At 42.3% G+C, this 24,067-nt stretch overlaps 1 protein-coding gene and 1 non-coding gene across 2 annotated transcripts in view; one reads left to right on the plus strand and one right to left on the minus strand.

Moving 5' to 3' along the window:
* LOC124612976 (proton-coupled amino acid transporter 1) overlaps window positions 1-24,067 on the plus strand; it is a 267,593-nt gene that overhangs the window by 190,169 nt on the left and 53,357 nt on the right. The window contains exons 5-6 of the mRNA XM_047141504.1: window positions 4,837-4,961; window positions 21,308-21,392. Coding sequence (XP_046997460.1) covers window positions 4,837-4,961; window positions 21,308-21,392 — 210 coding nt within the window. The remainder of the gene's footprint in view (window positions 1-4,836; window positions 4,962-21,307; window positions 21,393-24,067) is intronic.
* Trnat-ugu lies at window positions 13,756-13,830 on the minus strand. The gene has a single exon. It is a non-coding gene; the product is annotated as a tRNA-Thr (tRNA).

Below are 24,067 nucleotides of genomic sequence, written 5' to 3' on the forward strand. Positions count from 1 at the left end.
CACCTGTGGGGCTTTACAGTTGTATGTAGGACCTCTTGGCGACACCGGAGACCAGTCAAATAGCCACCCGTAAACGGATGGACTTCCTGAACGTATCGACGTTCCCACTGTCGTCTAGCGCTTGCCCAAACACTAAATGGTCTAGTGTCCGGTCGCAAAACAATCCTGGTCTCATCAGAAAACATGATGTTACTCCATTCTATGTTCAAGTGTAGACGTGCATGAACCCAGGTCCTTCGACTGCTTCGGTTCTGTTGGCTCAGAGCAAAACTTCTCGTTGGTCCTCTGGATAGAATACCGCCATAATTCAGTCTTTTACGCAATGTTTGGTCTGAGGCACGAATCCCTGTTGTCCAGGAGAAGTCATTTCTAATGTTTCTGGCAGTTGATGCTGAGCGCCTGCGAACCGGCAGGGAGGAAACGATCCTGCATTGGTGTTGTCATACAAGCACGACCATTGCGTGGTCCATGACATGTAACCGATCGACAACATCGTGCTGCGATGACCTGCTGAAAGTAAAGCCACTCTCCTGACTCTGCCGAACTGTTGTATGCCTCCACGTGGTGTGTTACTGCAGTGTTGAACACAAACTGAATGAAGCTGTTGTTGATACTGGAATGCTCGCGATGTGCTGCGGCGGCAGCGGGATGTTTGCATGATGGAAAACGGCCACAAGGCATGCCAGTAGTAAACACCGTCCAGTATATTGGCCTCAACTGGATAATGCGTGAAGTGCCTAGGTCAGTGAGACGTCTAGTATCGTAGACTACATTTTACGAAAGTACACCAAACTTTCGTTTAGCAGTTTTTTTGTGTGTGGCAATTCCACTTCAGGTCGCTCTGGAGAGTTATTCCTAGATATTTTACAGATTCTCATCAATAGTGCAGTTCCGCAGTAGTGGATTTCTTTTCCTATGTATGCACAATATATGCACCATTCATAAATTCTCTGCAGATCATTCTGCAAATCGATTCTGCCTTCTGGCGTTGCTTCTTTCTTATAGAGAACCGTATCATCAGTGAAAGAGCTTCCGACGCTTTCTACAAGCTCATTTAAATACATTCTAAACAGTATTGGTCCTGTCACAGATGCTTGCAGTACTCGGAAAATTACGTTTATATCTGTCGATATTGTTTTGTTAAGGGTGACGTGTTGAGTCTGTCTGTATGGAAGTCTTGTATCCAATCACATATATGGTGTAGAAAAATTTCCTCTACCAGTCACAATAAAAGGTCATTTATTTGTCATACGACCGGTTTCGGGCTTGCGTCCATCCTCAGGTGTATATACATTCATGTACATGTTTATATTGCTGGAGATCACTGTATAAATATAAAAACTTATTTGCTGGTGACTAAACAGAAACAAGTGGGACAACTGTAAGTGGCAAGGCAAAAATATATCTGTACTTATATAAAGATGAATTATCATTATCGTAGTTACTCTGTGGTGACATCTTTATGTAAGTATAGATATATTTTTGCCTTGCCACTTACAATTGTCCTACTTGTTTCTGTTTAATCATCAGCAAATATTTTTTTTTATATTTATACAGTGATCTCCAGCAATATAAACATGTACATGTATGTATAAACACCTGAGGATAGGCTAAAGCCCGAAACCGGTCGTGTGACAAATAAATAACCTTTTATTGTGGCTGGTAGCGGAAATTTTTCTACACCCTACAAAGGAACAGACACGGAGTTCAACAGTATCCACTATGGATAAAATCCATTTAATCACATATCAGGCCCGATACTCGGTAAGGCCGTATTTTTTTTTTTTTTTTTTTTAAAAGGCAATGCAGGGCGAAATCAAATACCTTCCTGAGGTCAAGGAAGACGGCATAAACCTGAGCGCCGTTGTCTAAGACACTGTGGATCTCTTGGAGGAACAGAGTGAGTTGAGTTTCGCAAGATTTCTGTTTGTGGAAACCATACTGATTATCACTGAGAAGATTTCTTACAACAAAAACGAGGTTATTTTCCTTCAAAAATGCCATGATACGTGATAACAAAGCATGTTCGACAGTTCTGCAACAGATTGATGTCAGTTACTTGTCAGTAGGTTCCAAGAGCAAATCTTTATCTTAAAAAATGCTAATTCCAGAAAAGTACAGCCAGGTAATTGAAAGGCGCTGCTCCTGGGGCCGCAGGAATTTTTAGTTCAACTCTTTCCGTCCACTGTATAAGTGTTTGTATAACGATATAGCGTAACGCGCAGTGTGCTGGACTGCGAGACAGAGAGGGGAACCAGACGCGGATAGAATCCCTGCAGCGCATTAACGACCGCGACTGGTACACCACCTAACCGAGTGCCGTTTTTAGGTGGTCTCCCACTCTCAGTTATGCAAAGCTGGGCTGCTTCCCGCCTTCCGCCTCAGAAAATGTAATATACGAACAGATAAAATGTGTTCATACACAGATCACAGTTTACACGATTCACAGGCAGCGGCGCTCAACACTTCCCTGATTTCTGTAACGGGTAAGTGCGGTGACAGGAAAGGCAGAGTAAAATAAAACAAAGTTTGTCAAGACTTGAGCCCGTACTAAGCGAGATACAGCGCAAACGGTAAGAATAAAGACTGTTTGTCAATTTTGTACACTGTCGCAGAGTATTTCTCTCTCTTCCAAATCATTAATTCCAAGCTTTACTAATTTTATTGAGTTACTTAACGCCAATTTCTTGTTCCTTAACGAATGACCAGATGTGTACAAGTGAGTGGTGGTAACTCATTTCTGGTTTTAGTTCAGACTAAAAGTTTTACATGTGCCTCACTTTGAAGTATTTTCTTGTTTAATCAATGAGGAATGATATATATGTGGAGCACCAGGTCTGAGCTGCATAGTATATACATATTTTAAAAATAGATGTATGTGTGTATCTGTGTATATTCGACATCTTCTCTTAAACCATTGGATTTCAACCAAACTTACACATATCCCTTAATGTCAGACAACAATCGATGGGGGGTGGGGGGGGGGGGTGGCAAGAGCTACCCACTTATTATAGTTCAATGGATGTGACGTCATAAACAATGAGATTATTCAAAAACTACCGCATCATAAACCAAGTTTAAACTTATTAATTTTCACAGACAGAATCCACAAATGCTGCTGATTGTATCTACACAAACATATCATTGGACGGCACGTAGCCGGCCGCTGTGGCCGAGCGGTTCTAGGCGATTCAGTCCGGAACCACGTGGCTGCTACGGTCGCAGGTTCGAATCCTGCCTCGGGCATGGATGTGTGTGATGTCCTTAGGTTATTTACGTTTACGTAGTTCTAAGTCTAGGGGACTGATGACCTCAGATGTTAAGTCTCATAGTGCTTAGAGCCATTTGAACCATTTGACTGAACATAGTTCAAGAGATATGATGTCGTGAACACTGAAATGCGTGAGAAAATGCCGTGTCATGCGTGATACTTCAATACGTTTATTCTTTACTGCTAAGACATTCCTAAAGTCGAGTCACCGTAAGGAAATGTCTGATGCCCGGAAGCGGTTTTGACAGCTTTCAACTGCGAAGTGCAAAACGGCTATAGAGGATAACAAAAGCCGTCTGTAGAGCTAAGAAGAAGCGTTGCCGTAGAGCAGTTTACGAAGTCGCGTTGTAGACGCGAGGTGCTGCGCCTAGCGTACAGAAACTGTTTCAAAATGTCAAAGGTGTTTTCACGAATGCCAATAAAGTTTTCTCGATATTACGCTACAAACACAGTTTCTCAGGTCACGCAAATGGAACCATTGTCGCTTTTAACTTCTTAGCAAGTCGTCATCAGATCATCTACTGAGAAAGAAAGAGAGAAGGGGATAGTAAAATACTAAGAAACTAAATTACAAAATCAAATTAACTGTCATACACAACAATATGCACTTGAATACCTTACTTAGTAACCCGCCATAGTACAGCTGAACAGGATATGAGAGGCATTCATCAAGCAACTGTATCCGCGCCGTGATTTTGGTGGAACTCAAGGATGGAGTTCACTACATAATAGCAAAAGTTGGTTACTTTAAATTACAAATATAAGATTAAAATATTCGCAATGTAAAATTGGTCGTCGAACCTTCGAAAAGAGAGAAGTCTTAAGAAATTTCCAACTATTTGCTAAGCAAGCTAGACGTACAGTAGAAGCAGGATAGAAAACGCTCGCCTAAGGCGTGATCCAGCAGTGGCAAACTTTATAAAAAGGGCCATAACAAAGGAAAAGAACATTGAAAAGAGATGTAGTTGAAATAGGCATTAAATAAATCGTTTACAAGATGGTCACCGCTATCCCCAAGTGCAATAAGCTCAGAAAGTGTAGTAAATTGTCTTCGGGTTTATGTATTTTTATTATAAACATATTGTCACTACTTGAGCGTCCTTTTCCTAAATCAACTTTCTGAATCTGGAATTTCACGTTGATAAGATGTCGTAATCTGATACGATAGTTCCCAGATCCTTGATCAACTGTGCATTAGCCGCGCGGAGTGGCCGCGTGGTTTGAGGCGCCATGTCACGGATTGACCGGCCCCTATCGCCGGAGGTTCGAATCCTCCCTCGGGCATGGGTGCGAGTGTTGTTCTTAGCATACGTCAGTTTAAGTTAGTTTAAGTCTAGGGACCGGTTACCTCAGCAGTTTGGTCATTCCACACACATTTGAACAGTAAAGGTAAAATGCTGATGGCATAGCAATAGGCTTCATTTAGAGATCCTACTTCATACACTTTGTGCAAAATAATTATGGCTACTACGCACGCCAGCTTGAGTTTCTCGGCTGCGCGACTCAGGATTTATATACCATGTACCTGTAGTTTGGTGTCAGTGTGAGCCTTGTTTGTGTTCCAGCTGTCGGCGTCGCAGGAGATGGCGGTGCGGACAAAAGCCACGCGCCTGCCGCACTTTGCCGAGACGGTGGAACAGTGCTTCCAGACGGGGCCGCAGCGCCTCCGGAGGTACGCCGCCTTATCGAGGTAAGTCGTCCTCCGCCCATCTCTGGACAGTCGGAAGGAAATCCATACGTTTATTTCGTTAACAACACCTAGCTGCTATGATATTAATGGCACATCTAACGAATTGTTAACTTCATATTTCGGGTACGTACTTTAAGAAGTGTGGTTGACAGACATTTCTTCTAACTGTGAAGAAATCATCAATGGAGTTCCATAAGGTTCCGTGTTAGGTCCACCAACGTTCCTCACATACGCAGACATACTTTCTGTAATATTACTATCGACATATTTATCATAAGTGAAGTTCTGAACTCACATACACATCCTCCAAAGTAGTTCGATGCAACTCACATAAATCTCGATAAAATCGACTTTGAAATTTTCGAGTGTTTTTAATTCAGTAATCCTTTGACGACTTTGTCGACAGATCGCTGGACCCTATGGTACAGAGCTCGCTTACAACGTTGGTGTCCCAGGCTCGATTAATGGATGATGCAAGTTTCTCAACAATGCGTGTTCTACGACCGTCTCCGGTTGCCAGGTTTTGACTCCCGACTGATGCAATTCCTTTTAACAATGGTACATGTCTAAGGGCATTCCCGCCAAGCGTGAAATATGTGAAGATGAAACACAAACAAAATCGGTAGCGCTCGATACTGGAAAGCGCTGGTTCGTGTCCCGTTTCGACCATTATTTTTTTCCGCTGAGACCTAATACCTAAGTCACTTAAATAAAGAACTTATTCAAACAAATGCTAATTAACACGTATCTAATTGTGATTTTTATGTAAAAACATGTTTTCATATTTCGAAATACTTATCACACAAAAAATATAAATTCTTAATGAACGATCTTTTATAAAATATTGTTAATAAAGATGGTTTGAACCAAAAATACATACCGATTAGTTTTTTTTCATCTTCAAATACTTAACGCTTCACGGAAATGCTCATAGAACGAGCAACGTTGTTTAAAAACTTGCGTCGGCCGAGAATTGAACACAGGCCGCCTACGTTGTAGGAGAACATCCTACCACTGAGTCATAAGTCCCGTCCACAGATTAGGCTGTGAATTAAAGACGTTAGGAAAATTACAACGCCGATTTTCACGAGAATTTTTAGAGGTCCATCGAACGACTTTGGTTGGTTCATTCGAGGGCTGTCCAGAAAGTAAGTTACGATCGGTCGCGAAATGGAAACGACTATGAAAATCCGATAAAGCTTTGCAAAGATGTGTTGGGCAGTGTCTCTAGTGTGACTCTAGGTTGAATTATGTCGCTCTTTTCCTGAGCTCTTAGTGAGCGCGTAAAGATGTTATAGAAAATAGTGTCTCCCGCCAAGTACGAGGGCCTGGTGAGAATTTTCCCCTGAAGCTATGCAACCAACATTACATAACTGTCGTGCGGTTTCTTCTTCAAGACAATTACACTCCTGGAAATTGAAATAAGAACACCGTGAATTCATTGTCCCAGGAAGGGGAAACTTTATTGACACATTCCTGGGGTCAGATACATCACATGATCACACTGGCAGAACCACAGGCACATAGACACAGGCAACAGAGCATGCACAATGTCGGCACTAGTACAGTGTATATCCACCTTTCGCAGCAATGCAGGCTGCTATTCTCCCATGGAGACGATCGTAGAGATGCTGGATGTAGTCCTGTGGAACGGCTTGCCATGCCATTTCCACCTGGCGCCTCAGTTGGACCAGCGTTCGTGCTGGACGTGCAGACCCCGTGAGACGACGCTTCATCCAGTCCCAAACATGCTCAATGGGGGACAGATCCGGAGATCTTGCTGGCCAGGGTAGTTGACTTACACCTTCTAGAGCACGTTGGGTGGCACGGGATACATGCGGACGTGCATTGTCCTGTTGGAACAGCAAGTTCCCTTGCCGGTCTAGGAATGGTAGAACGATGGGTTCGATGACGGTTTGGATGTACCGTGCACTATTCAGTGTCCCCTCGACGATCACCAGTGATGTACGGCCAGTGTAGGAGATCGCTCCCCACACCATGATGCCGAGTGTTGGCCCTGTGTGCCTCGGTCGTATGCAGTCCTGATTGTGGCGCTCACCTGCACGGCGCCAAACACGCATACGACCATCATTGGCACCAAGGCAGAAGCGACTCTCATCGCTGAAGACGACACGTCTCCATTCGTCCCTCCATTCACGCCTGTCGCGACACCACTGGAGGCGGGCTGCACGATGTTGGGGCGTGAGCGGAAGACGGCCTAACGGTGTGCGGGACCGTAGCCCAGCTTCATGGAGACGGTTGCGAATGGTCCTCGCCGATACCCCAGGAGCAACAGTGTCCCTAATTTGCTGGGAAGTGGCGGTGCGGTCCCCTACGGCACTGCGTAGGATCCTACGGTCTTGGCGTGCATCCGTGCGTCGCTGCGGTCCGGTCCCTGGTCGACGGGCACGTGCACCTTCCGCCGACCACTGGCGACAACATCGATGTACTGTGGAGACCTCACGCCCCACGTGTTGAGCAATTCGGCGGTACGTCCACCCGGCCTCCCGCATGCCCACTATACGCCCTCGCTCAAAGTCCGTCAACTGCACATACGGTTCACGTCCACGCTGTCGCGGCATGCTACCAGTGTTAAAGACTGCGATGGAGCTCCGTATGTCACGGCAAACTGGCTGACACTGACGGCGGCGGTGCACAAATGCTGCACAGCTAGCGCCATTCGACGGCCAACACTGCGGTTCCTGGTGTGTCCGCTGTGCCGTGCGTGTGATCATTGCTTGTACAGCCCTCTCGCAGTGTCCGGAGCAAGTATGGTGGGTCTGACACACCGGTGTCAATGTGTTCTTTTTTCCATTTCCAGGAGTGTATCAGCCTCATTCTGCAGGGGCAATGACGATGTTCCTGCAGCGTTTCAATTGGAAATGTTTGGTTACCCACAATACAGCCCGTAATTGTCTCCCACTGAGTTTCATCTCTGCTCAAACGAACCGCTGGGTATGAAGACAACATTTTGGCACAGACAACGAGCTTTAGGCCAGCGTAGAGAATTGGCGGAAAGCACTGGCGGCTGCCTTCTATAATGAGGGTATTGGAAAGTTGGTACAACGCTACGACGAATGTCTGAGTCAGAACGGCGACTACGTAGAGAAGTAGCTGAAAGGTGTAGCTAACTGTTACAAATGAAACATTTCTTATTTTCACTGTGATTTTCATTTCGCGATCGATCGTAACTTACTTTCAGGACAGCCCTCGTATCTGAGTTCCGAACCTCACGAAAATCCAATTGCTGTGCCGTCTCCTTTTCAGCAACAGAGAAAAGTGTAAATAACGTATTTAAGAGAATCGTTGACTCGTTTCCCGAAAGTGTTCATCAAAAAAATTAAACTCAATTTATTAATACAATTATATTGCACTGCTTTTGGACTAATTCTTTACGTTTATAACTTGACACAATAAATATGGAAGCAGAACATTCTTTTTGCTTACACACAAATACTCGGCTTAAGTTAAGGACAGGGGCATTGCTGGCCAAATCGAATTTCCATTGTTACACAACGGTCGGTAATGGATCTGTTTCATGTAGCCAATGTGACAGGAGTTCTAGGTAACCAGTGAAACACGAAATAACAGACGAAATAGCGCCGAAATCGAAAACTGTCGTCATCATTCGTAATTTGTTCCTTGCTCTCCGCCGTTTCTTGTAAAATGTAATGCGTCCTAAGGTTATTGCTTTTAAGCACACACTTTTGTAGATCATCTGCAGTAATAATGAATACTGGGATATGTGCTGCACTTGAACATACATCTTCACTTAGGATGGGCTTAATAAATTAGCTGACATTACTTACATCAAGAAATCTATGCAACTACTGAAGGTCTAAGTAATGACATATTAACTAGACTGTGTCAGCAAACATGGCACTCTAATTAAAACATTACACGGTTGCGTACAAGAGAGAAGGATGTTCCCTACATTAAAGAGCGGAAATTTCTTTTCTTTGTATCTCTTTTCATCTTTCATTCCATTTAGAAGTGTAGGGCTCTTAATTTAGGAATATTTGGCACTGATAGTGCTGGAACCTCCTAAAACATTCCTATAGCTCTATCTTGTATAAGTGGAATGGGACTGCGGCTAGTCAAAGACTTGAAAAAAATAAATACTGACAGCCCCAATTTTATTAATTAATTGTATTTTATTGGACTACCAGTTTCAGTGCCTCTGGCACCATCTTCCGACCCCTATATAAATCGACAAAATCAAGCTTCAAAAAGACAACAGATCTGATATGTTACATGAATTGTCATTATTTAAAATAAATTAACCATGCATGTAAACTAACAAAAAAATATAAGACACACCGAATATATCAAGATGGTAAACTGATGTGCATGACACACAAATGTAATATGCGATTATAGGGATAGCTACTGTAAGTGTTGACCGAGTTTTAGAGTTCGCTTCCTCGACGTTTCTACATGAGAATACACAGCCTGAGAGTTTACTTTGTTGATGACTTCTGGTTTTATTTTCTATTGTTTTATACATTGTGATAAATTTTTAAAATCTGGTTTTTTGGTCGATATGAAGGGCGTCTAATATGACATATATATCACAGCTACAACCATGCAGATCAGCGTGTATTGGGAGCGTGGTGTCAGCAGAAATTTTTTTCATTTCTCTTTGGATTGCGTGTTGTCTACGGAGTGAGGGAGGTTCAATGATTGCCAGCACAGGGAGCCATGGTGTTGGGGTAGGTCTCACTGTTCCAGTTATTGTTCGCAAGGTGTCATTTAGGATAACATTTACTTTATTGACGTGCGAACTGTTGGCCATACAGGCGCAGAGTATTCTGCGACGCTGTAGATTAGAGCCAAGGAGGAAGTGCGAAGTATCGTAGCTTTATTTCCCCAGGTAGAGCCTGCGAGTTTATGGGTGAATTTGACTCTGCCTCTGAGATTTTGGCTGACATCTTGGAGGTGTTCTTTGAATGTTAGGCTGCGGCCCAGTTTAACACCCAGGTTTTTTGGTGCTCTTTCATGTCTTATATTCTAGCCTGCTGTATTCAAGCGCAGCTTCCTGTCTGCTTGTTTATCATTCAGGTGCATCACTGTGCTTACTGTTTTTGGTACATTAAGGTTCAGATGCCAGGTCCTTTAGTATTTATGAAGCTGCACCAACTCAGAATTTAGGTCTGATTCCAATTGTTCGAATGACTCGCCATGCAAAGCAGTAGCCAGATCATCGGCATATAAGAACTTACGTGATTTGAGTTCCGGTATATCAGAGATGTACAAATTAATCAGTAAAGGAGCTAGCACAGAGCCTTGTGGCAGTCCATTATTGAGGATTGGGCTTTGCTTGTTTTTCCGTAACGATGTACTCTGTACTTCCTTGTGGACAGCATATTATAAAAGAGCTTTAATGACTTCTTACATCTTACTACTGTAGCAAGCTTATACAGTAATTCTTTAAGCCTTACTGTGCCGTATGCAGCTGAGAGATCTATAAATACTACACAGGTCTTTTCTTGTTCTGAAAACCGCGTTTAATGTGCGTGGTTAGTGCTAGAACTTGATCGTAGCAGCTCCTCTTCAACCTGAAACCAGCTTGCTCCACGGGTATTGCTGCATCTATTAGGTTGGTCACTCTCTTTAGGATAGCTATTATCTTCGACTCCTTCCATTTGTTTGGGATGTTTCCAGTCTCAAGTACGGCGGAGAAAAATTTGCAGAGCCATGTGCGTGCTCTAGGAGCTAGGTTCCTTATAAACTCCGGTAGGATTCCATCAGGTCCGGCCGCTTTCCTTGATTTGATGTCATTTATTGCAGTTATCACCTCTTCTTCAGGGATAGCGCTCACAATGTCTGACTGTTCTGCGCAGTTCTTCAGTGCTTCATCCATGAGTTTTTAAGGCCCTTCTTCTGTTGTGTAGGGACGTGGATCTTGCAGTTTTCCAGTATAACTGAGCTTATTTATTAGAGTTAACAGCACTCTGTCTGGAGATAGGATGTACAGCACCCCCTAAGTTTCTGAGAAGTCCTCAACTTTTGCGGCTGGAATGGGTGAAGTCAAGCTGCTCAACTAGCTCATGCTAGCGTTTTCTTCTTTCTACGTCAACAAGCTTGGTCAGTGAGTCTGCAGTCTGGGGATTTCCAGTGTTGTTGTATTGCTGAAGAAGAGATTCACATTGTTTGATAAGCCCTGGTATGTATTCTCTTCTAGCTCCACATGGGATAGTTTCGTGGGCTGCTCGCAACAGCAGTTTAGTAAACCGTTCATAGGTTATCGGAACTGGAGGAATTCTGGTCACAGTTTGTTCCACGTGAGATTGGAATTTGTCCCATTGTGCATTACGAAGGTTACAGCGGGGGATTGGTGGACTGTCTATGACTGGTACCTGCAGGCCAATCTCTACAATGACGAAATTCATTCTCAAAATCGATAACAAATCCATAGACGCTATTGGGTTAAAATCCACTTCCGTTGACAGTCTGGAATGTACTGAACCTTCCTAGGGTTTTAAAACTGTGTGCTGAACCGGTACTCAAATCCAGAACCTTGTCTTCCACTGGGAGTGCTCTTTATCGATTGAGCTACACACACACACACATACACACACACACACACACACACACACACACACACACGACCCGCCCTGAGAGTTTCATTTCTGCCTGTACCTCTCTCCTGCTCTCGAAACTTCACAAAGCTTTTCTGCAAAACACTTCTGGAAGGAAGATATCGGGCAGAAATAGCTTTCCCTTAGAACGGGAGCAGTTACCAGAACCAAACTTTCACTTAACAGCGGATAGCTCAGTCGGTAAAAAATGAATTGAAATGATCGTATGGCATCGTTGGCCGGGATGCCCCATCCAGGGAAGCTCGGCCGCCAAGTGCAGGTCTTATTTCAGTCGACGCCACACTGGGCGAGTCGCGGTTGATGATGAGAATGAAATGATGATGAGGACAACTCAACACACAGTCCACGAGTGGAGAAAATCTCCGACCCGGCCGGGAATCGAATCCGGGCCCAGTGGATAGGAGGCAAGCACGTTATGACCCAGCTAATCAGGCGGACTAGATCAGTCGGTAAGAGCACTGTTTAAGAAAATCAGGGTTGACGCTTCGAGTTCCAGTTCAGTACACAGTCTTATCGTGCCCTGCTATTTCATAGCAGAATACCCACCGCTGCACAGATGTAACGAAACAACAATTTTCATACAAATTTAAAACACTTTAAAAAGTTATGTCTGCCATTCGTCACAGGGAGAAGAGATATGAAGGCTTTGTAAACTAATATTCCTATTGTCCATTTTTGGTTCGCAAACAGATTGCTAAGAGACTCCCTGCTAACAATCTTGTACAGAAATAAATTATCAACAAAACCAATACTATCACATGTTACGTAACACTCAGTCTCTACATACTATAGCTGTCCGAATCTTTAAAATCACTTCCGCGCGGGCACACACACACACACACACACACACACAAATAAGTTTCTTCTAGTGTATTATGCATAATTTTCCACTGTTGGCAGCCTACTTACAAGGTCAAGCAGCAGACACAACATCACGTCAACCTTCCTGTACTGCATATTTCTTTTCCATCAATAATGCGTATTTTTTTATTTACTTCATTCTAACTGGAATGAATAACAGGGGAGCAGGCAGTGAAGATAAAGAGTCGATTTAATCTATGGATCCCAACTTAGCCCTAAGGGTGCATGGTTTACACAAGCAAATACTAGTACATATACCTTCCAGTGGTCACAGGTTGCATTTCCAAATCCTTTGCACATAACCTGTTTCAGTTTTCATAAACTACAGCCCTATGTAGAGATTGTGAACCAACAGATAACATATGCAGTGACCTTATAAGTAGGCTGCCAACGCTGGCAAATTATGCGTATAACAGACTTATTTGTGTGTGTGTGTGTGTGTGTGTGTGTGTGTGTGTGTGTGCCCGCCGCGCGCAAGTGGTTTTAAAGATTCGAGCAGCTATAGTAAACAAAGATCTGCGTGTTACGCAACATGTGTAATTTTACTTTTGTTGATAATCCACCTTAAGGAGTTATCAAAACAATACTTCAGCTATCTCTTGTATAATATCATAAAAATCTTGTTGATTATAAAGACCATTTGAATTACTGTTTTGAGTGAGCACGTACTTCAAAAAAATCCCTCTTCGACCAATGTTGGCACTGTTATACACATAAATTTCACTCGTCCCGCATTTGAAGAATAAGTGACAGTGACAGTGACAGATATATGTCGCATTAAACCCCTGACAGATATCAGTCCCTATGGCCTCACAGTCACAACTAGAAGTTACAAGTAATCTGTACCGGCAACAACAGTTATCAAACTTGAGTGATTATTGTGCATCGTATCTAATCAAGAGGAGGTAACCGTGTTTTATGAGTTACTTCAACATTTCCCGGGGTAGTGATATTGGATTCATATTCCGAAGTAAATAGTTTCCTCTTTCGAGACAGTACTCCTTGTGTTTTCTGGGCTATACTGAGAATGCAGGAGTGAACTCTTCACCGACGCACACTAAACAACTTATGCCTGCTGACAAAAGGATCAAATATCAAGGAGTGAACGGTTCCCTGCCGAACTCGGTAATTAACATCGGTTGCAGATGATTAACTGATTAGTGTAGTTTTTACAGACTGCCACGAGGTGCCACATTTGCCCATAGCGAAAGCGTCCATTTTAATTAATTGGTTAATGAATGTCTTCTTTCCTCTAGGGAATTAGAATTATATTAGTACCGTCAGCTGCGCACGGGCGTTGATATAGACCAACGGGGACAGGTGAAAATGTGTGCCCCGACCGGGACTCGAACCCGGGATCTCCTGCTTACATGGCAGACGCTCTATCCAGCTGAGCCACCGAGGGCACAGATGATAGTGCGACTGCAGGGACTATCTCGCGCACGCCTTCCGTGAGACTCACATTCTCACCTTGTATGTCCATACACTATATTCGTAGTGTCCCACCCCAACACACTCATTACTCGTGGAAGACATTCTTCCAAGTCCCGTAAGAGTTCGAGGTATATGTGTGCATTCGCACAGTAGAAGAAGGTCATGGCCGGTATCGCCAGAACTATATACTTACATGGATAGGGTGTCTGTTCTTTCGGATATGTCCGAAAGAACAGACACCCTATCCATATAGGTATATTCCTCTAGGGATTCCCAATTGAGCTCCTGAGGCATATCTGTAACACTTTCATGCTGATCCAACCTCCGGGTAACAAATCTAGTGCCTCGCCTCCGAACTGCTTCGATATCTTCTTTCAGATTGACCTGGTTCGGGTCCCAAACACTGGAACAGTACTCAAGAATAGGTTGCTCTAACGTCCTATATGCGGTCTCCTTTACAGATGAACAACACTTTTCTAAAATTCTCCCAATACACAAAAGTCGACCAATCGCCTTCCCTACCACAATTCTCACATACTCGTTCCATTTCATATCGCTTTGCAACTTTAGGTCCAGATATTTAAGCGACATGGCTGTGTCAAGCAGGACACTACTAATGCTGTATCCCAACATTACGGGTTTGTTTTTCCTATTCACCCGCAATTACTTACATTTTCCTATATTAAGGTCCAGGTGCCATTTATCACACCGACTAGAAATTTTGTCTAGGTCATCTTGTACGTAGTCTTCAGTTGCCCTAAACACAGAAACACATCAACCGGCTCTTTGACTACATTTCTCATGTTGTGCTTTTTCTTTTCAAAATGTTGAATGCAGAATATTTTCATCTCGGCAGGTTTCTCGATTTCAAACAAGCCATTAGACCGGTACAGCGTAGGATATCTTGGCCCCCTCTCACGGGAGCGACCGCGCCGCCTGAAGGGGAACCAGCTGATTGTGACCGACCCAGATCGTCGTCTGGCGGAACGCGCCGGGTTGCGCAGTACACCGCTGCTGGCCATTGTCTCCGCCGAGCAGGCGCCGTGCTGGCCGCGAGCTATACTTGGACCGTGGCTGTCAGTATACCGACACGTTCCGACCAGCCACCGACATAACACAACAAACTGCCGTGTCTAATACGTTGTAGGAAAACCCTTGGTATTCGAAACAACTTCCTTTCGTCTCTGACTGGGTAAACACAGGTCATGTGTGGCTTGTTTGGGAATTTTATTCATTTCTTCCTGAACAACAGTGACAAGTGTAAATACACTACTGGCTATTACAATTTGCTACACCACGAAGATGACGTGCTACAAACGCGAAATTTAACCGACAGGAAGAAGATGCTGTGATATGCAAATGATTAGCTTTTCAGAGCATTCACTCTAGATTGGCACCGCTGGCGACACCTACAACGTGCTGACATGAGGAAAGTTTCCAACCAATTTTTCATACACAAACAGCAGTTGACCGGCGTTGCCTGGTGAACGTTGTTGTGATTCCTCATGTAAGGAGGAGAAATGCGAACCATCACGTTTCCGACTTTGATAAGGGTCGGATTGTAGCCTATCGCGATTGCGGTTTATTGTATCGTGACATTGCTGCTCGCGTAGGTCGAGATCCAATGACTGTTAGCAGAATATGCAATCGGTGGGTTCAGGAGGGTAATACGGAACGCCGTGCTGGATCCCAACGGCCTCGTATCACTAGCAGTAGAGATGACAGGCATCTTATCCGCTTGGCTGGAACGGATCGTGTAGCCACGTTTCGATCCCTGAGTCAACAGATGGGGACGTTTGCAAGACAACAACCATCTGCACGAACAGTTCGACGACGTTTGCAGCAGCATGGACTATCAGCTCGGAGATCATGGCTGCGGTTACTCTTGCCGCTGCATCACAGACAGGAGCGCCTGCGATGGTGTACTCAACGACGAACCTGGATGCACGAATGGCAAAACGTCATTTTTTCGGATGAATCCAGGTTCTGTTTACAGCATCATGATCGTCGCATCTGTGTTCGGCGACATCGCGGTGAACGCACATTGGAAGCGTGTATTCTTCATGGCCATACTGGCGTATCACCCGGCGTGATGGTATGGGGTGCCATTGTTTACACGTCTCGGTCACCTCTTGTTCGCATTGACGGCACTTTGAACAGTGGACGTTACATTTCAGTTGTGTTAGGACCCGTGGCTCTACCCTTCATTCGATCCCTGCGAAACCCTACATTTCAGCAGGATAATGCACGACCGCATGTTGCAGGTCCTGAACGGGCATTTCTAAACACAGAAAATGTTCGACTGCTGCCCTGACTAGCACGTTCTCCAGATCTCACCAATTAAAAACGACTGGTCAATGGTGGCCGAGCAACTGGCTCGTCACAATACGGCAGTCACTACTCCTGATGAACTGTGGTATCGTGTTGAAGCTGCATGGGCAGCTGTACCTGTACACGGCATCCAAGCTCTGTTTGACTCAATGCCCAGGCGTATGAAGGCCGTTATTACGGCCAGAGGTGGTTGTTCTGGGTACTGATTTCTCAGCATCTATGCACCCAAATTGCGTGAAAATGTAATCACATGTCAGTTCTAGTATAATATATTTGTCCAATGAATGCCCGTTTCTCATCTGCATTTCTTCTTGGTGTAGCAATTTTAAAGGCCAGTAGTGTACATACGTAACGTTTCGCATTCTGCTTGCTAGCTGTCAAGCGGGAGACTTTTCTGGGCGACCAAAATTTTGCCTGTCTCAAGAAAAAAAAACTCACAACTTTGTCGTAATTACAAGTCAGAACAGGTTTTTGACATGCTTACAGACATTGTTAAGATCTATACCGTACCTAATTTTCAGAATTGTTAATCATTTTGTTAGGAGGTAACAGACTTAAATCTTCAGACTTCTTACTTACGAGTTAAATAAAGACAAAACTTCAAATGAAAATAGTCATTTTCCGAAGCTTATACATATCAAAAGCAATGAAATACCAAACTTCCGCTATATCCTTCCTGATTAAAGTATTTTAGTAATCAACGGAAAAAAGTATTTCAGTGACTTCAGCAGCTTTAAATATTTGAAAAAAAATTAACATAATAAAAAGAGAACAAATTTTTAACATATTTACACCCAAACATCCAGATGTCACGCAGATCAATACCAAACGTCGTGTGTCGACAGTGTAGCAACCAGAACACCGATTCAGTTCGTGCTATGTGCTGTCGTTCACGAGAACACATGTAACTGATAAATAATAAGTAACACCACACCTACGGAGTACAGGAGATGCGAAAATGAAGGTCTCTGGTTGGTGAGTTGGTAAAGTGTCAGATCGTCACACATGCGTTCACTTACCGAGTTAGAAACATATTGGTAGTGATTTTTTTAAACAGTTTACACGTGGAACTGTTATATGGGAGAACATTTTTCTGGCATGTAAAAGGACGTTGCGGAGTTTGTAGCAATGTTCTTTTGACAGTCTGCTTTCGCGTCCTTAGTTGGAAGTAGCAAACCTGTAACGCATATTTGTATAGATAAAACCACACTACTGTTCCGAATGTTTATGTTTATTCTGTGAAACTACAAATGCTTCATGACCAGTGGTTTCTGTTCTGTCGCAACAGTCGCATTATGTCCGACAGAATACCACACCTATCCATACAAATGTACTCTATAGGTTAGCTACTTTCGCCTAACGAATCGAAAGCAGATTGCCCAAAGGACATCGCTACAAACACCGAAACTTCCTGTTACATGTCAGAAAAGTGTTCTCCCATATAACAATTTCACACATAAATTGTTTATTTTTCTGAAAAAAAAAAACATTCGCCATCTGTAGGTTTTGGAACTCGGAACCTTTCGCACGACGCTCTAGCGCTCTACCGACTCACCTACCAGAAGACACACATTTGTAGAGGTGACAGATACCACTTCCGTACACTCTGTAGTTCTGGCGTTACCTTTAATTAGCGTTAACGCATCTTCTACTGGACGAGAGCACACAGCACGAGCTAAATCGGTGTATTGGTTCACATTCTATCGACACACATCGTTTGGTACCGATCTGAGTGTCTGACATCTGGGGGTTTGGGTGTTAGTCATACTATAAACAACTACATCGTATGCTAAATACAGATTATTACGAGATTTGTATATGTGATAAAGACTTTACAGCGATATTCTATTGCCGCGAAGGGTAGAGTTCTGTGACGACTGCCTGCAGACGGCATTTGCAGCGACAACATCATTGGCTCTGTAACATCAGATACCAACTAATAGATGAGCCAGCTGCAGGAATGTACATTTATTTCCATGAATTGTATGCTGTTCTGGGCCATTGCTGAGTTAATTTCAAAATCATTAACATCAGATAATAACGTTCAAAAGGTAAACCAACAATAGGCCAGATGTGCGACTAACTCAATGTTACTTTGAGGCAAATAGATCATTAGGAGGCAGCTTTTACTGGAATACTTTGGTGCATTTCATTACTAGGTCGCAGTCGGTAGCTTGACCTGTTGCACGGTGTCTATGCTGTGCTCCACAGGAATGCAGCTGTTGCCTGGCGACGTATCGTTGCAAGTTGGAACTGCGTCAAGTCAGGCATAGCAGCAACGCGATCCACAGTAGGAGTGCCTCTTCCCTGGAATTTTAGAAAATTCACTCTGGGCGTGACTTCACTTTGTTCCTCTGTGATTCTCCATCCCGCTACTCAATTATTTGCTAGTAACTTTCGTGGCTGTTCCGTAGTGCCCGCCTTTCTCTCAGTAAAATATTTTAAACGGTTCATGGCGAGTCTTATAGTTTAGTGAAATCTTTTTAAATCTTCATACACTAAATTTCCTTTGAGCCATACATCCAGTTATCAGTCTTTTTCGCTATGCATTATCATCCTGCCATTCGAGTGAAGGTCACTTCCATACGTACAAACGCTTGGGGAGACGCCAACCTACGGCGCTGATGGTTAACAACTTACTTTCTATCTTGTTTTCAGATTTTTCTTTACACACACAAACACGCGCACGCACGCACGCACTATATAGTTCACACTCTAATTTTGCTTGGAATGATTAGCGAAATCCTTAAACAGAATGGATATATCAGACAAAGAAGACTCCAATAGTCATTCATTTTTCAGTAAAGTATAAATTCAGTTAAAATTAAACTTTTATACCCAGTCTTCTTCATACTGTGATCCCTGGGTCGGAACAAAATTCTCCCTACTGGATACTTGTAGCCCATTGCCTACTAACGGATATCACATAATTTTCTCTGTTGTAATATGCTGACGCTCTGTAAGTATTGTCTGCCTTTAGCAGACTCATGTATTTCCTATTCGTAACAGGGAAAGAACGTAGTGTTTCTTCAGCAGTTATACAATCGTTCTTTCTCGAGGGATAATTTGTTTACTAGAAGGGCAGTCTCCTTGGTTGTTCAGTCTTTCGCTTGATGACGTGTACCGCCATTACATATTGTTCAATCTTCCAGATAGAGAAGGAAATAATCAATGTTGCTACTCTACTGACATTATCACTCGGAACAAAATTTAATCAATGTAAATTATGCGGAGTCAGTATCGTTGAAATCAGAAATTGCATTCACAACAACAGAAAACTCAATGTCTAATTAACCGTGCTTCTTCCCCTGTGAGAAATAAATTGTAATGTGCTGCTCACTGCTAGTAGTTAATGAAAATTATATTATACCACCATCAGCAATTAGAAAACTTTTTTTGTTATTGCTGCAAGTTTAGATTATGTGAAATCATAATGAAGCACTGGAAGGTTTTCGACCAAAATGTTTGTGTGGCTGTATACATGACGTTCAACGACATTCTGAAGTATTTGACCGAAAAACTTCCACTGCATAACGTTATTTGTAATAACCGTAACAAGTACTAACAATACAGGTTTCTCATAGCGGCTGATGATGGTACAATGTGATTTTCGACAAATATCTGTTACCCGTGGGGCACTACATATGGAAAACTATTAACGATTCTGATTAAATTGCGACAAGCATTATATTAATATGTCTTTTAAAAAGAAATTAATGATATATTAACAAGTTTGATAAAGTTATCAAATGATTAAACACAACACTTTCGAGAGAAAAATATCGTCTCTGGTGGCGTTATGAGAAATAGAGAATTTTGTCACATGTCAGTTGCTTCTCCTCTACAATTATTTTGAATATCGTTTTATAGCTCAGCATTTCAAATCGACATCAGTCAAAAACCACTCAATACCGTGGAGCTACTTATTAGCATGTAATCTGAGCCTTAACGTAACACATAAATCGAAAACCATGACTTTTGTGGATATCATACTTATTCCTTAATATCTCACGTCTTTGCCAGAATCTGCCAACACATGACTAGTCTCACGTAACTTAGTGACGGACACACACACGTAAACAGTGTACCTAGCCTGACACACTCCTCATTTCAGATTACCTACCTTCTTCCTAATCAGTGGGTCATGACGTCACTGTTAAAGCTATGTCTTAATGTTGGCGTGATTTTTAATTCAGCTGACGTTCTGAGTAACGAGAATTTAGGCTGAAAGTGAATTTACTGAATGGTTAAGCGGATGATAATGAAAATGGAAGTGTCTCATTGCGTACCGGTTTAAGCACGTAGCTCATATTTGTAAGGTATAGGCTGAACTCGCTGGACGCCAGGATAAGTTATTCCTAAAATCTGAAAAAAATTACAGTACTATCAAAATACATATCTAGTGGTATGTTTCAATCATGGATAGCAAAGGATAGCATTCGATCGGTGGATTCTGGCTCTGAAATCAGATTTTGACTAGTCGTCGTGACTGAAAAGCAATGAATGTTGCCATATTGATATTTTAATTCATTCATATTAATTAAATTAGGGTTTCATGTGGGAAACTAGTTGTGTGAATCGAGGTATTTTGACCTCCAGTTTAGACAAATAGTTCTTTTGCAACAATAGACTGTTTCTAAAAAGTGTCTGGCTGCAAGAAGCGCAGTGCTTTGATTTAAAACAAATTGGATTGCTCATATCAGCTGTTGCCCATAAAAGTTGGAGAATATTCGCAAAATTGTCATTATTCAAAGAAATAGGAAATTTGAAGCCGTACTATGTAGTAGTCGAAAGGATATGTAATTTTACACCTGGACCATATTGTAATACATTAATATTTAGTTCAAAGAGATAACAAGTTTTCTGTCAGGAACAGCCAATCTAGTGTCGATGAGATGATTGCTACCGATATTTAATGAACAGAGTGGTAAATTGGTGAGAATCATATCACAATACACATGCATAATGTGACCACAGCTGGTTTCTCACTACGCCTTAACCGGCTGTCCGCGGCGCTAATACGTTATGTGGGTAGTCAGTACGGTAAGGGGCAACGGGCCAGTCGCTTTCACCGAGCCCAGGAAAAGCTTTTCATTTAGTTGCTCTTGTTCGTTTCAGGTGGATCGTGGACGTGTTCCTGTGCATCACACAGTTAGGATTCTGCTGTGTGTACTTCGTTTTCATTGCAGATAGCATCAAACAGGCAAGTAGATCCAAATCAAAGTGCAAGTATGTCAAAGACACAAGCTGCACTGCATCCTACAGTACATAATTTAGTCGCTGAAAAAACAATTTTATTTAGAATCATAAAACATTTTTTGAAATCGGTGACCCAGGACCAAATGTATTTTCTGTGCTTGTGAAATCACATTCAAACTAACCTTATGCGAAACTGTAGCACTGGTTGTCCCAACACTTCGGCTTACGTTTTCCTTCATTTGGAGTATATTTTTAGAATTACTTCTGTATACTTTTCCTTTTAACTATCGCTATAGGTACAATCACAAGCAAGCATGACCGACGTACGAGGCGGCCACAGAACTTGGTTATTGCGCGTTCTTCTGTGAAAGCTCCGTGGATATGAGACTGGTTAACGAGGCGTATGGTACATAGCTCCATCCTGCTGTAAAAAGTAGTACTGCCTTTCCAAATCGTTTAACTGCGAACAGAGCTCGAAATAAACGTCTGTACTGGTTGCAGTTTCAAATAACATCCGGCCGATAATCGTATAACAAATCGAATATTTTTTTTTTTAATTGTGAAGAACAATTTGATGAAGAATCTGACGGCTTTTGGTACGGCAGTAGAGATTAGTCAGGCTGTTCGTATGGTCAGAAACGTGAAACCATGCTTCATTACTCATAAAATACAGTTTCCAGTCATCTTCGCCATCCACAACCTTTTTAAACAGCTACTCTCAATGCTTAACCGAGTTCTCTATGTCAGCTGCACTTAATGCTCGAACATTTGAAACGTGGTTAGGTTTCAAGTGAAAGTACTGATGCACAGAATGACAAGATTTACCTTTAAAACCTCTCTATTGCTAAAGCCACCTGCATGACATTTTCGGGATAGCAGTAATTGTCCCCAAAAGGTTTGCAACCCGTTCTCGAATTAGAACTGAAAATTTAAGGTTACTCTTAGAGTTAGAGACGTCATTTTTATCAACTTCTGAATTATATTTTCACTTGTTGTTTGATTTTGGTTATTATTATTTTATGTTTTTATAATTTTGGCTTTTATACTACTTTGGCAGCAATCCTGGATTTGCGAATTGTTCACGAAATATTTCACGAGTGTTCTCAAACAAACAGTACAGATGCAATTCTCAACTACACACACCATTTCATTCACAGAATATGTAATACTTTACTTGAATAATTCACCGAACGACGAAACTAAACTCATAACACTTTCAAGCTAGAAGCAACAACTGAATCTGTGACAACAAACCACGCCTGTAACGAAATACATCCAAACAAATTTGTAAACACAGATGAAAGCTTTTGTTCTCAATATATTCAGTGTTAGCAAGTACTGATCAAATATACCAGTCTCTCCATTTCATCTGATCTCTTCACAAAACATCAACTGACCGTAGAAAAGCGTCACAATACGATAATCAATGTGGCAGTACACAAAACCAGTCTATACAGACCTATAGGCTCAATGTCAAAGTTAAGCTCTGCTGAACTAATTCAGTACCTAGATAATGAATTTGTAATGGCTCACAGTACTCACATGTACTACAGTTATTACTGAAGATAAAAACCACAATTTCCACACTACATCCATTGCCGGGCACAACAGTTGCATCTCCTCAGCAACTCATTAACACACGGCATGTAGCTATTAATTTCTGCAGTATCAAAAAATCAACACCGTATTGCACATGAGAGAGTTACAGGCATGTTAGCATGTTGACATCTCTCAAAGGTTTCACTAAATGCACTCACAAATAATGTCTCCCCCTGTTCAAAAAAAATTTACGTTATCAAAAACCATACTTTTTTAATGTGACAAACTCAGTCTACCACGCAGCTCTGGGTATCAAAATTTCTCAGTTTAACTGAATTATCAGCGATCTCAGAACTGCAACACATGAAAGCGTGTCACATATTAGAGTCATAACCGACCTCATGTAATTTCTGGTCAAGTTGGTTCAAATGACTCTGAGCACTATGGGACTTCACTACTGAGGTCATCAGTCCCCTAGAACTTAGAACTACTTAAACCTAACTAACCTGAGGACATCACACACATCCATGGCCGAGGCAGGGTTCGAACCTGCGACCGCAGCGGTCGCGCGGTTCCAGACTGTAGCGCCTAGAACCGCTTGGCCACCCCTGCCGGCTGACCAAGTGCATCCAGTGATCAACTCATAAATGAGCACCTATGAACTGTCACCTCTGCAGAAAGTAACTAGTCCAGTACCCAGTGATGTTCGTTACTGTATGTATTAATCTCACAAGTTTCCAGAAGCAAATTATAGAAAAATTGAAACTTGCATGTTATAGAATTTTCACAAACAATCAAGGTTACTTCTGAAAAACATCAAGAAAAATTATACTACCAGAACACCCACTGAAAATACTACGAAAAGAATTGTGCATAAAATAATCAAAAAATCCAGTTAAGCAGGACAAAAGTACTTACAATTAATCAGAAAGTTAACGGAGAAGAATGTTGGAAGGGTAAGCCATTTTGAAAGCCTCTCCTCCATCACTGAACTTTAGCCTGCGAATTTACATGAAATTACGACCCTGATTTTAGACCATCAAATGTTACCCTTTTATATTAAATCTGACCGACACGCAATTAAACGCAATCTGATTGTGATTACTTAAGTTTCAGAGTGGGAAGGACTGTCATACACAT

Source organism: Schistocerca americana, chromosome 4 (assembly GCF_021461395.2).
Source record: "Schistocerca americana isolate TAMUIC-IGC-003095 chromosome 4, iqSchAmer2.1, whole genome shotgun sequence".
NCBI classification, from domain to species: Eukaryota; Metazoa; Arthropoda; class Insecta; order Orthoptera; family Acrididae; genus Schistocerca; species Schistocerca americana.